Raw genomic sequence first — 14923 nt, forward strand, 5'->3', positions numbered from 1 at the left:
TTGCTGCTCTTCTGCCTCATCAAAATCAAGAGGCGCTTTCAAATGCCAAAATAATTTGTTGTCTTTATGGTTAATTTAAATATTCCTAAACAAACAAAACACCTGTTTGAAAGTAGGTGTGTGGAGATGGTGGGAGAGCATGTTTTAATTTAATGTTTGTTTTTCATTGAAGATCTTGTTTTCCAGGACTAATTATTAAAAAGTAGTTCTGGAAGTACTTTGAGTTTTAACTCTGGAGCAAGTCTTGCTGTGGGTAATAGAGTCATAATTAATGGAAGTGAGGCTTTTTTGCTCCTTTTCCCTCCTCCTAACCTTTTTGCATTTCCAGGGGATTCCTTCATTCCTATGTACATAATACAAATGTAGAACTTCTGTGGCTGTTTTCTTCTGCTCTAAGTATTACCTGGGAATGAAGTAACAGAGCCCTTTCTTTCAGCACTTCTAGACAGGATTTATGTTTCAGTTTGGCTGTGATTTGGGGCCCAGCAGATATAAGCAGTATCAGACTGTTGACTTCTGAGTAAATTTTTTGAGTAATTTTTGAGTAAATTCTGTTGGCTGTTCACAAATATGTAAATACTAGCTGGTATCTGTTTATTCAAGATTTTCGTATGGTGCCCAGCGTATGCCCTTTCTCATAAAGCGAATGCTCGTCTTTACCCTTGTGCCTCTGCAAAAATGAGCAGGGCGCTTTTTGCCTGTCCCTCCTTCCCTGCTCATGCTGGGAAGCAGCGATACAAGAGGGGTGAGCTAAAGAGCCTCAGGTCGGCTAACTAAGCAATGAAAAATTGCATGTGCTTGTTCTGTAAATAATGTCCATGCAGAGCAGATGTGAGGAACTCCTGAGTGTAATGGATGCCTTGCGAGGTTACAGATGCGATCAGTCATACGCTAGATGAAGGCAAGGGAGCTTTATATGCCTACAATTCCTTTTAGGACTAATTAGTAAATATCTTTAAAATTGATTGCTTATACTTTCAATTTCTGAGAGTGTTTTTGCATGATATATGTGGAATGGACTTGCTACAGCTTCAGGGGAGGGGAGAACTCCTCCTTTGGGGCTTTTTGAGGAATTGGGAAGTGTTTCTTCCCTAGGAATTTCCACCGGAGTTTTGCTATCAAGAAACTTGCTGTTATTTCAGGGGTGTTAAGCTGCTAAACCTTTCTGAGAGATTGATTTGATGTTGTGTCTAAAGCAGTTGAAAACGTGCAGTTGTAAAGATAAAATTCTGTTTGGGCGTTAAAAGTCTAAGCTTAACATTGACAGTGCACGTTTTGTGACGTGTAGTGCCTCTTCGGGAAAAAAACCCCTTCATTTCTGCTTTACTACTTTTCAAATACTTTGACTGAGGACTTAGTGAGAAACGAACCCGACAGAATAAACAACCATTTTGACTATTATGATAATTTTAATTGATGATAATTTTACTATTGAGCTGAGACTGTGTATTTCTTGGCCCAACTACAGTGTCAAATTGAAATACATAGGTTGAGAGCCAATATAATTTTCTTTGTAGATTGTGATCTTTGTTTGTGGTATGTGTTACATTGCACAGAATGGATGTGAGCTGATGAGCAGCTCCTGTGGTGAGATGCTCATTGTTTTATTTAACTTTCATGTAGGGGAGACCAGAAGGATGCTGAAAGCCACCACAACTATGTTTGGCTTGATTACTCAGAGTTTTAACTTGAATAATGTATGTCTCAAGATTTTTATAAATAAAATCGCTGGTCAGGTAGCCTGGATGTCAGCTCTCAGTTCCTTTGGAAACAACCTTTTAAGGAGAAGATGTATGTATAGTAGAAAGGGCAGCTGACTTAATCATGGATTAATATTAGTCCTGAGTGAGAACAAGGGAGAGAATAAAACTGGATTTGTTTATTTGTAATGCTCTTGGCATTTTTAGCAGCTGTGACTGTTTCCTTGTGATCGTTGCATGCCCAGTCTTGAGGGAATTTTTGGTACAAGTCAAGGCAGAGTAATTTTAAGAGCAGTTTCCAACAATAGCATTACAGCTGCAGTCCTGTATGTCTCTGAGATGGCACTCTTGTTTTTTCTGTGTTTTCCAAATATATGTAGAGCATAACCTTTGACTAAAATTTCTCAAATTGGTGCAGTCTGGCAAAATAAAGGAGGATTTTGAACAGTTGCTCCCACTCTTTTGGATAGCTCTTCAGTGCTGGGCATGCTGCTCCGCACACGGAGTGGATCAGTAATCTGCTTCATGGCCTTGTAGAGCTAGAATTAACTAATGAGAAAAATTAATGAGATGTCTGAGCTGTGCACTTTATTCCTCTCAGTATTCCCCTTCCCTTAGGCTAATTTGTGCAAATACGTAATATCTATAATTAAGATTTGGAGCATTTAATAAATGTTGTTTCTAAGAGTTTAAAGCATGACCTGTCTTTATTTAGAGAGCTGCCATACATCTCACTTCTTTCATAGTCGATCCATGCAGTTTAGGTGGCTGTTGCTGTTTATTTCAGAGAATAAGTTATTGTAATGGTCCTTTGAAGTCATTGCTGTGGGATCTATGGATTGACTATTTTCAGAGCAAATTTGCTTTATTTTTTTCTTCCCCTTCCCTGCTCTGTTGTTTGTTCCCTGTTTCTGCATCACATCTAGGACTCTTTGGATTACTAATTATGAGCAGTAATCTTTAAACTTACTTTTTCCTGCACATGAATTTACATCTTCAAAACATTATCTTTTATGTGATATGTTTTATTCAAAAATAGGCTTGGCAAATGTGTTTGAAGAGAGCTGCTGCTATTTTTTTTAGTCTTGAGGAAACCAATCAAGTTGATAGCAAATTAGTTTACTGACATGTAAGGACTGAACAGCTCAGTTATTGTACCTGCTATTCTTAATTTGACCAGGCTTCTCGGAGGTTGTCTTTAATTTTGAGAAACCATTGATTGTGTAACCTCAGCGAAAAAGCTTGAGATCAAATATGAAGCTGGCTATTTGCTTTACGCTGAAAAGAGTCTGCTGCTTTATTGATAGCATGAAATTAGAGTGACCCTTTGCTCTTGGTGCTGAATAACAGAGATAGGAATGAAAGCTGTGGAGGAGATGTGACTTTGAAGATTGCAAGTCATTCATCGCTGCGGTTGTGGGAGCGGTGTGGCCACCCTCTCCTTGGCTGCAGACTGCCCACTCCTCGCGCGGGTGGCAGCTGGCTGGTTCCTGGGCTCGGGCAGCTCTCACTCACCCGCTCGGGACCGGAGCCTGCATGCATCATTTTTACTGTCATCTGCCCATGCAGGCCACGACGCGTGGTTGCCCTTGCTTTCGTTGCCGTGGGTGGGTCGGTCCGGCTGGGGCGCGCTGCACGGAGTCATATTTAGCCTAGTGGACTGCAGGATGTTGTAGTTTGGGCTTCAGAAAGGTGATGTCACGCACAAAGCCTGGGGCAGGCGCTTCAGCTTGCATGAAAGAACGTGGGGAAGGGACACGCTGGAAAGCCTGAGGGAAGTGGGGACTCCTGCGTATTTGGAGGTGTATTCTGGAATCATTTGAGGTTAAGTAACTGATAGTCTTCATTTTATGGAAAGCCCCGAGGTTAAGTGGTATGAAAGGTTAACGGGCACCATTTGGAGCCATATATCCTTGACAGGTTAACACGCAGATGTGACCTGGATCCTTAGCTTTACCTCCAGAGGGGCTTGGGGCAAAGGGGGGAAATGGTTAGCTATATTTGGGAATTTTCCTTTTAGTTTAAAGGCCTTTCAGCTTTATTTTCTTTTGTAGTAACTATATATTTTGAAAGAAAACCCAAAAGCTTTATTTTTGCTGACTGGCATGAGGTTTCTAAGAGGGGAGAAAGGCTAGAAGATGGTGAAAGCTTTAAAAACATCGACGGCTGATGCTTGACCCCTTGGTTTGAAGAATGATGTAAACTGATTACTTAGAGAAACAAGGCTGCCTGCCAGCCAAACGGCAGATTTTTTTTTTCCAGGTGGTTTTATGTGTTCATGCACTTTGCAAATGACATTTTTGCTGACATGCAAGTTTGGCTGAAGTGGAGAAGTAATCCAAATAATACGTCTAGTTTGCTTTGATATTTGTAGGCTATTTAGGATAATACTAAACAGGTATGCCATTAACTATTCCAGCGCATTGCATAGAAGGGCTGCTCCGTAACATTTGGCTAGTTTTGGGAATATGGGAAGAGGCTTACTTAAGCCATTGGGCCTATGTTGGCCATGGCAATTGGTGTTCGGTGAGACTGCAGGTATTGTCTCTGTACAGCGCTGAGCAGCCGCTGGGAATTGAACTCTGCATCCTCTCAATATTTTGAAAGATACTGGAAAGCATTTTGGGTATTCGTTTTCTGTATTTTAAGCACTTCTGGAGTTAGGCAGATGATCTACCAATATGATTCTGATTTTAGCTTCTAAAAAGGCAGTAAAGTATAGAAAATAATATCTGCAGTATATTCTGTAGATTAATCTGACATTCAACACAGATATGGTGTTAGTGTTGCTGTTTACAATTCTTTGCCAATGAGTTTGGCAAATAAGTTCAGATGTAATCGTTTCTTGAGAGCGAAATTGAGAAGTGCTGTTTTTAATACCATTTACAATGATACAGGGAAAAGAAGGAAATTATTTTTCTTGACAGATTCTGATACGAGAATGAGAAGCTTACTGTGGGGTGTTTTTTTTTTTTTTTTAATCACCATGAAAAATTCTTTCCTGTTAATCTGATGGATGGATTACAGTTTATGTCCTTGCACGGCCAGGTTGTATTTTCCATCAGAATTGGAGATTGTAACCCTCATTATATCGTTTCTGTAATGCAAATGGTTATATATAGAAAGAGATTTAATTAATCCCCTGCTGGTTGGTAGTATACCCTAAAGCAAACAAAGTCAGCAAAGGAAAAAAAAAATTAAAACATGAGTGCGTGGTACTGGGTCAATGAGTGTCAGTGGAATTTCATCATCTGTGAAATATTAACTTACCAACTGAAATGTATTTACTGTTATAGCTGTAAAAATATTTGTCTATTGTCCCAACTGGTAGGATAGGGAGCTACCCTGCAAGACAGCCAAGGTCAAAGGCAATCTCAGGAATCATGCTGTCTGCTCTGGCAGAAATATCGAACATCCTGACGGTAGTGCTGGTTCTCACTTTAATTTGGAGGGACTACGTTTACGCTGCCATCAGTGCACACACTAGCATCCAACTTTGCCTGTGGGTCTGTGCCATATGCGCAGCTTACATATTCAAGGACAAATTACAAGATTGAGAGAAAGTGACAATTTTGAGTGATGAGCTCCTGTTTTCTTCGCACTTGCTGTTCAGAAGATATGGGTAGTCTTGTAGGTCAGTGAAGAAATAGATTTCCAGACTTTTATTTCCGTTTCATATAGTGTGCATATGTGTATGCAAGAAGCCCACACTCTTTCTGCTCCCTGAAACAAGTCTGTTTTAAAACACAGTTTCTGTATACAAAAGATCACAAAGAAACACATTTTCAGTGTATATGTATTATGTAAGCAGGCAAATCATGCCTAAAATGGCCAATATATTTTCTCTTTTAGCTTTCTTGCTGCCCTTCCCACGGCAAACATACCTTACACAAGAAAACGATAGGGCCGGTGAGGATCCAGTCCTATTGAGGAACCTGAACCGTAGTGTTACAGGGTCCACCTGGTTTTATGTCTGCTTAATTTGAGATGATAAGTGGGAACAAATATAAGGTGTTCAAGGAGGGTATTAAAACCATCCTTTTATAAATCCCATGAAGCTAGATTTCTTTCCTAAGATTCACTTCTTAACTGGTTGTCTGAAAATCTGCTGCTGCTTTTGTCATGTAGAGATCAGGGTGCATATTTAATAATTATGCCTTGAAATATGGAGCTGATGCAAAAAAATTAACTTTCAGAACAGTCTGTTCCTGTCATTTAACTACTGCAAGATTTAATACACTTATTTTTTAGTGATGGAGGATCTGTGAAAGTAGCTATTTGTTCCCCTCCCCAAACTTCTGCGTGAATAATGTGTGACAATCTTCTTTCTTAAATTTTGCATCCTTATGCTGTTTATCTCTTTGTATAAATTAAATGCAAAAGGTTAATTTCCCCCTTTAAAGGGTTGTATTGTTGACCTGGAGAGCAGGTGGCTGAAGTAATAATAGTCATATATATAGGTACTGGCAGGCAAAGTGCTCGGGGAGGCAGGCATTGCTGTCTGAAGAGGCAGTTTGAAATCTTGTATATTCATGTGTTATTCTCACCAGAAGGGTAATCTTAAGTGAAAAATGTCCTTAGGATAAGCCAGCATATTTATTTAAAGGATTATTGCTGCACCTTGTAAACGGTGTTTCAGGCTAGTTAGTCACAGCTCAGCAGTGTTTCATTAGTTATCTTACCTCTTTAAATGGGATTTTTTTTTTTAAGCACACATGGACGCGGAATGCCAAACTCGGTCGAGTGGGTGGAAGCAAGTCAAGTCGCAGCACTTTGTTCACCATTTGGTATCTGAAGCATCCCCAAATGAGTGTCCTGAAATAGGTCACTAGCTCTGGCTGCTGTCTGCTCCCTCCTTGTTTCCTTTTCCAGGCATTTTCTTTCCTCTTCCCTGGAAGCAACTCTTTAGACAGTAACTCACTGGTGAGTCAGGGAAAGCGAAGCCTGTGAGCGTGATGCTCACAGTCATTTAATTTCCAGCTCTGATGCTTTTGCATTGGCCCCTCCAGTGCTGGCTTGGTTCGGAGGATTTTAAGAAGTGCCGCTACCCGTTGTGCCTTGGAGGAGCAGGCGAGGGAGAGCAGGTGGGAGGAGGGAGAGGGGCTGCGGGGGCCGGGGGCGGCTTGGTGGATGGCTCACGAGGTTTCGTGAAGGGGATTTTAGGGCTAATAGGAAATGAGGCATAGTGGAACAACAGGTATAAAAATTGATTGCTTCGATTGTGGTCTTTGCCAGGACCACAGAGGTATTAAATCTGAGCTGCTGCCTATTGATTCCACAGCTGCGCTGTGTTCGTCAAGGTGCAGGTACAGGCTGAAAGCAATTGCTGCGCGGAGAGAATAGTATTTATTCCAGTTGCATTGACATGCCATCTATAAACACTTTTTTCCTTCCCGAAACTCCGTTGATCACAGATTTTGAAAGATGATTTCATGAACAAAGCCAAGTAATTCCTCCCCCCCGCCTTTTTTTCAACCTTCTAAGCACTTAATCCTGAAAGAGTTTCATTATAGGAAGTATCAAAGCTATTATTATGTGAGTAAAACAAGCGTACAGTACAGGAAAAAATGCAGTTTGCCAACTCTTGCTACTGCATCCTGATTCCTGTAGTATTGTGTCTGCATCGCAGAGTCACAGTTACTGGAGCGGTGCTGTTAGAGCAAAGCGTTATCTTTTTAAGTGACTTCTCAGCCCTAATGACTAGAGTAAAGCTTGTAAACATGAACCCTAAAGGCTCAAAGGCTTGAAGGCAGATAAAGAGATTTAAAGGTCACAGTTTTCCTTTTTCAGCCACCACCATGAAATTTCAGGGCTTAACACGATCCTTTTGAAAATTTCTGGGTTTGCCAGTTTTGGAATAAATGGAAATATGTCATATGAATAGAAAAAAAATAGCCTTTGAAATAAAATATAAGATAGACCTTTGTTACATTGGGTCTTCTTTAAAGTGGATAAATTAAATATGTCTGCTTACATGATGTAAGCAATATACTGTATATATACAATACGCACAAACACATATGTATATAACAGTATGTAGTAAATAATTATATATTATCTATTTATCGATTTTCAGTGGCAAAAAGCTTTCATTGCTGCGTAGACTTCATAGTTGGAAATTTTAAGTCTTTCTATCAAATAAGAGTGGAAGAAATACCTTTTTAGAATATAAAACACACAACCTGTTATAGATGCTAATGATTTATTATCTTACATACTTGAAGTGTTTTGATTAGATCTTGACAAGTTTGTCTGATGACGGGAATTTATTTCTTGATGCTGTAAGCTGTCAGGCTTGCGATAATTCACACATGAAATTTGCTCAGTGCTGTTAGTGTAATGGAATTTCAAGTTGCAGAAAACTCAGACTTGAAAATAATAACAATGTTTTGTGTTTTTTTTAAATCTAGTAGCTAGAAGTTTTTGGTACCTTTGTAGAACTTTGCGGAGTAATGTCCAATATGTTATTTAAAAATCCAACCATTAACAGGTCAAAATTAACGTTGTTAATCATTTAAATCAATGTGTACTCCATAACTAAATATGGAAAAGAGTGTACCAAATTTTTTGGATGTTTTTACATTGACTGGTTTTCAACATTCTGTGAAAATACTGTGTTAGTTTATTTTTTCTTTTGGGGGAAGAAAAATACAACACAGACCAGTTTGCTGGGAATCAGACATTGAAATTGGCTCCTCGCATGCTTTCCCTTCTGAGTGAAAAGCTGAAAACCAGCAGCCTGGAGCCAGCCTGGAGCAGCTCTCCGATCTCCCTAACCAGCGCTCTTCCCCGCGTGCCGGTTGCGTTGCGCAAGGCAAGCGTACCTTGGCGCGTCATCCTTGCGAGTCTGAAAAGGAAATTAATTTTTATTTTGCAAGTTAGAAAGAAAATACATTAAAAAGGCATTATTTGCATTCGATGTCAGTAATAGTATTTTTTTTCTTTTCTGCAGCATGAGCGTTAGCTGTGCGCTGCCCTGGTAAAGCCTGGGGCCCAGCTGTGGGGCTTCTCCGGGCTGCGCGGCGGCGCTGAGCGTGGCGGCGCTGAGCGGGGGCCTGCTCCCACCTAGCGGCTCCCGGCTAAAGCGCAGTGCCCGGCCTCCCCCGGGGCCGGGAGATACCGGGGTGGCGATGGGAGATAGGGATTAAAGAAAAGAGAAAAAAAGAAAAAAGATAAAACAACTGCCTGGTTATTCTCATCGCTGTACCCATCACTGTCCATGCCTTGTGGATACTCATGGTTTATTTACTTAAAACAAAAGTTGTGGTGCCCTTAAAATTCCCAGTCTTCCTTTGTTTTTGGCGCTTAGGCGCAAAATGCTGATTCTGAGTGGGAGCTGTGTTTCTCTGGCCTTGCCTTTTCTGTGGTAACGTCCAACGCAAGCAACGTGTATGTTTTGGGGGGCGGAGGGGATGGCTGTTGCATGAATTTTTCCTTTTGGTGAGAACGAGCACGCAGCAGCTGCTGGGCGTACTGCACGTCACGCTGCTGGAAGTGGCTCGTACGGGATGCTGATGAGGTATGTAGGACAGAATTAATTACTGACTCACCTGCCTATGCTTAGGCTTGAATCTCAAAGTTGTATGTGCTCCATTGAGTGCTTACGGTTTCGTGACTGCAAGGGCAGTGATTGCTCTGACAAAATGAATAGCTTTTCTATCCCAGGCTGCTGCGCTATGAATGGGGGCAGACTCACCTCTCACGTGCTGCAGTGCTCTACACAATTACACACTGAGCATGCGTTCAGAAATTGCCAGTTTATCGTTAGTTTGGCCTTGGTCATTTACTGATAAATAGCTGAGTAATGCACAATAATATGTAAAATTGACTCTAGGTTTTCATTCTTTTTTTTTTCCAGAAGGAGCTCAGTCTCCCCAGAAGAGGAAGCTTGTAAGTATAGTTTTGAATTTATTCTTCATTCATTACTTAATTCATTTTGAGCATGTATAGCTGTTGAGTTGTGGAAATCACATAAATGGGCAGATACTCTGTTTTCTCTGTTAGCGTTTTAAAGCATCTGTCACACACTGGGAAACTGCTAGCTTGCGTTGCTCTGAGATTAAAGCCTCTCTTCATTTCCGTAAGCATAGCAGGAGAAGTAGCAGTAGTGTAAGCTTACTTCTAATTAGCAGCTTGAGCTGATCCTGATCTCGAAGGAGCCTCTTACAGAGAAGTCGCAGTCCTCAGCCTTGCTTGCTCTGACACCACTGAACTGACTCTGCCGAAGTCGCTGATGTTTTTGTGTGATACGAACAGCTTTGATCGCTGCTCTTCAAGCAGTCTGTGTTCACAGATATCTAAGTACACAACTGGTGGCCCATGCAGGTGTTTGTGGAGCAATTAGTGTAATAGAGAGTTTTCTACAGAGTAGCAAATGTTGAAAAAATAGGCTTTTAAAAATGTAGTTTAAACAAGTAGCATTTATTTAATACTATACTTTTTGTATCATGGTATTTACAGTATTTTAGTGAAGTGATTGCACTTTTATGATATTATGAGAGAACTTAGCTTCTGCTAGGCTTACGGATTTCTGATGGAATAAAATTGCATTATTGATTGCATTGTATAAAAAAGAAAGCCTTCACGCTGGCTGTAAGGTGCTATTGCATTTTGATTTAAAATTGCTTCCAAAAGCTTGTATATTACAAATACGAAGCTTACAAAAACACATAACAATTCTTCCTCAGGTTTCTGGTTTAAATGAGAAATAATTTTCAATCTTTTAATGTAAGCTCTCTCCTTTGTATAAGAAGAAGTGTTTGGAAAATGCTGTGTAGTGCCAGTGATTCAGCACTGAACAATACAGTGGATCAAAAGGCTTTTTTTTTTTCTTTTAAATGAGGCATGACCAAACCTTTTTTAGTTCAGTTCATATGACAATGTTAAACCAGTCACTGAGTTATTTAAAGCAGAACATGGAACTCTCTCTGATTTATTTAGCAGTGTGCCTTCAACGCTAGCTTTACTATATTTGATGGATTTTTAAGAACAGTGCTGCTCGTGATCTGAAGACTGTGAAGGTTATTTGAATGCAATCCAGTTATAAGTGAATGGTGGAGTAGTGAGTTACCAGTGGGTTTTTTCTTTAATGTGACTTGGATGAATTTGTACAAAACTTTTGGAACTGAAATTGAAGATGCCAAAGGTTTTCACTTCCCTTGGTCAAGCGTGGAGGTGGGTATGACGCAAAACTACTCATGAATTTGCATTTGAAATATTCGAGATACAGATGAAATACTTCAGTTATATAGTGTTTCATTTAGTAGTATAGTAACTAAATAAAACTGAGAATTACTGAATGTTTGAGCTGTATTATTACTTTGATTTAACATACTCAGTTTTCATGACTTCACTTGTATCTTATTCCATGAGTGAGTGCCTGTTAAGCCATCATTATATGAAAAAACTCAGCTATCTGTGTCCAGGCCGCAAATTTTAGGAGCGTGTCCAGGCCATAAATTTTAACCACAAGGTTGCAGCTACCAGCAAGAAAAGAATCTATGAAGAATGGAAAGGTGTTCAGTAAGCTTCAGGCATTATCTAATTGATTATTTAATTGTGTTTTCTGGAGTTACAGATTCTGTTGTCTGTTCTACCAAATGACTTTTGTTTGAAAAATGTCAATATAATAAGTCAGTACTGCATTGTGGCTTATGTATCTTTCTGTTGATGCCATCCTAATTAGCCTATAGACTCACGGAAAAGCGTCTTATGGAGCTGATGCACATGATTTACATATCACTGTATCAGAGTGTTTAGTTGATTGAAAAAACCCAAAACAACTACCTCTTTGAATGAGGAATTAGAGAAATTCCTATCAAGAAAGGAAGTAATTATACATATAAATTGGTTAAACCATTCTTGTCAAAAAGGATGGCCTAACAATATGCGCTTAAATGTAGACTGTAGGCTGTTCTCGGTTTTTCTGGAGGTTTTTCCTATGCTTGAATCAAGTTAAAGGAGGGTTTTATATGGTTAAAAAAAAATCTGAAAATAAAATTTATTCTGAAAAGATAACGTAGTGCTGTAAGTAATGGATAGGGATAGTTATGGATGCAGCTAGGTCTGGATTGACTGACTGTCGTTCATTGACTTTGTTCGCTGAGAGAACCAGGAATTGGCAGATGGATAAAGTATCTGGCTTGGAGCCAGAGATCCTCAAGAGGTGTATCCATTTTCTGCGCAAACCCCAGCCTTTGCCTTGCGTTCAGTAGCAATTCCAGTATAGAGAGATACAGAGCCACTCTGCATTTACCTGGGTGCTAGCCTGGAGGCTGGGGCACATTAAATGCAATGAAAAGATGGTCTTTGGGGAGAAATGGTCTATGTTTTCCAGCAAGCCAGAGGCCGAAGGAAGCCTTGATATAGCTGGTGGTGGTTTTGACTGCCTGTTGAGTTAGAGTGGCGCTAAACTGTGGATTAGTTAGCGCATCTGTCATTGCTGAAAGGAGAAGGGAGAGTCCTTCCTGACAGTGCTTTTAGATTTTTCTTTATCTGACCCTCATTACTTTGTATTTGCCTGGGTCAGCGTGAGTAGTCCCCGTTTTTGTGCAGGAACTGATTGTAGGCCTGGGCAACAGCTGACGTCGCCCTTGCTTGTACTGTGCAAAAGAAGTGGAGTTAGATGCCTCGGTATTTTTGGCCAGAGAGCCTGAGTTTTGCCCCCTGCAGAAGGTCTCGTGTACAAGCTGAGGAGGGTGCGTGGTGGGATGGGTGAGGAGCAGCTTCCCCTCCACAGCAGCAGCCGAGCCCACGCGCGCAGCCTGGGTGTTGGCTCTGCCCGTGGAGACCTCACCATCTCTTCATAGAGCAATCGGCACAGCGCGAGGTGGCAGAATGGCTGGTGGCAGCTCTCTGCAGGGTAACTTTAAGAGGAACGCCTGATTATTTAGATCCCATTTAGTAGTCAGTGTGCTTAAATTGCATTTGTTTGTGTGGGGGGCCTATGTTTAATATGCTAAAGGAAATTATATTCAGCCGAGCTGTAGGCTGCAAAGAGGTTGAATAATACAAGCATTAGAATATAATTACTTGTTCCTGTTTTATCTCTGCTTTGGTTCAACAATCTGCGTTCAAAGTTTTCCATCAATAAACGATGCCTATAAATATATTAGATATGTTTTCCTTGTGGTTTTGTACACAAAATATAATTACCATTCATAAATATTTTCTGTCATTTCAAATAGTGAATCTGAAACGATAGACCCAAACTTTGATCTCCTTCCTATTAGGATGTGATTTTATTCTTTGCACCCGCTACCCTGTTCTCTTCTTTTGGTGTTAGTGCACGTAGATGTTGTTTTTGGCATTGTTGGCATCAGCTTTTGAAGGGTTTTGATGTGCACCTGCACATGAAGCACGCCGGAGACGTTCCAGTCTCGTGGAGCATGGTGAAGCTTGGATGAAGCGGTTGGGCAGTCATGTATCTAACAGCACCTCGGCATCCAAAAGACCAGGCTGTAAACCACAGATTTTCGGCCTGGTTGCAAGATGTACAACACAAGGTGCTCACTATTTCTCCTGATCACCTCCTCGGCTAATCAGTAGTCACTAAATTTAGTTGGAGTTGCATTTCAGCCATCTGCTTTCTTGTTCGATGTCCCATTTTTAATAAATTCAATTGTTTGTAGCAAGAACTTTATTGACCTGTTCAGGTTTATCTGTGAAGAATATGGATTTATATCCGAAATCCTCATGATCTCTTAGGCAGGGTTCCTAGCTTGGGTTGCTGTAATCCTTGTACTATCTAAAAGTAAAATTTTATATCAAGAGAATACCGCTTTCCCACATTATATCTAGATTTGAAGAGAGTGTCATTTTGTCAGCAGACTAAACTTACTAAAGCAGTTTTTAATTTCAGATCGAAGTTATTTTTATTAATACTTTCCCACTATCAAACATCTGTATCAAATATACTTTTAAAGTGTGTGTCTGAGGGAAGAAGAACAGGGAGAGAAAAGAAACATTAAAAATAGTTGTAGTCCAGAATATTTATGTACAGCTAAAGACTTTTTTCACAACAAACAGCATTTTTGGTGGTATTAAAAATATCTGCGTCATCAAAAACCAGATGCTTGCCTTGCTATGTAAGATTGATTCAGTTTGATACAGGAGGAAAAAAGTGACGCATTTAAATAATTTGGATACTACAAACTGCTGTTTTTTTGGGGATAGGCACTGATATGAGCCTGCAGGGTATGCAGGCATGTGAAATAATATTTACCTTAAGTTTTAATGTCTATCTTTATGAAATGTCTTAAACAGCATAATACTGTTTGAAAGAGATATGTGCAAGGCTAGTAGGGTAGTCTTAATTCCTTTTAATCTCTATTTACTGTAAGGCAATTTGAGCCCACTGCGGGGCTCGTTGTCTCCCTCCTGTTTGCTCTCGTTTCCACTCTTTTAAAACCTCCAAAGCTCCTAAGTCTCCTCAGTCCTAGAAATTTCATAGGATGCTTCATTAAACAGGTTTTAGTGATATTTTAAGTTTACCCCAAGCTTCCTGGCAGTAAAATACCATAGACACCAAGGAAATTCTCTGGGAGGATATGCTGAGTACCAGTTTGTATCAGCTTCTACTTTTTTAAACTGTTTTTAAACTGTGGTGCTCAGACCTCAGCAATGAAGACAAATTCGATGGCAGGAGAAGATTTTCTGGACTTCACTGCTGGTTTCTTTATGCTGCCCTGCTGAGGTGCCAATAAATCAAAAATAACCTGGTGCTCCTAAAGCCACGCGTGGGGCTGGCTCTGGAGTCCCTCCTGCAGGGCTCCTGTCGCGGTATTAGGCTCGAACAATCATTTGGGAGGAGTTTTTATAGAAGAGATAATTCAGTGAGTGAGGATTTTAGTGTTCTGTATGTACTGTAATCTCAGAGGTGAGTTTGTGAAGGTTTTCTTCCAAGCTTTGGAAGTGAGAAAAGCATTTTGTGCCACTTCTGCTATCAAATTTCCCCTGCTTAATCCACATTCTTGTTTCAGCACCATAATAAAATCCGCCCTAACAAGCACCAGGAGTTGTGCAGGCACTTCTTGTTGCATGTTGTGCTGCCTTTCTCTGGAGGTCATCTGGTGGTTTGAGGAGGAGCCACCCACGAAAGCAAAGTCTCCTGGCACTCTGGGCTGTCTTTTGAGATGGATAATTTGTTTTCCCTAAGGAACAGAGCTGCTGAGAGATTGTGATCTGGTAGTATGGGGCGCCCTGGCTGTGACTGAATCATGAGA

General features: G+C 40.4%; 1 protein-coding gene across 9 annotated transcripts in view; it reads left to right on the forward strand.

Annotated features, from left to right (window-relative positions):
* Positions 1-14923, forward strand: part of MAST2 (microtubule associated serine/threonine kinase 2) — a 205478-nt gene that overhangs the window by 77619 nt on the left and 112936 nt on the right. For all 9 annotated transcript variants that reach the window (XM_064516146.1, XM_064516152.1, XM_064516147.1 and 6 more), the window contains one exon: positions 9559-9590. In XM_064516146.1, coding sequence (XP_064372216.1) covers positions 9559-9590 — 32 coding nt within the window. The remainder of the gene's footprint in view (positions 1-9558; positions 9591-14923) is intronic.

Source organism: Dromaius novaehollandiae, chromosome 8 (genome assembly GCF_036370855.1).
Source record: "Dromaius novaehollandiae isolate bDroNov1 chromosome 8, bDroNov1.hap1, whole genome shotgun sequence".
Lineage (NCBI taxonomy): Eukaryota > Metazoa > Chordata > Aves > Casuariiformes > Dromaiidae > Dromaius > Dromaius novaehollandiae.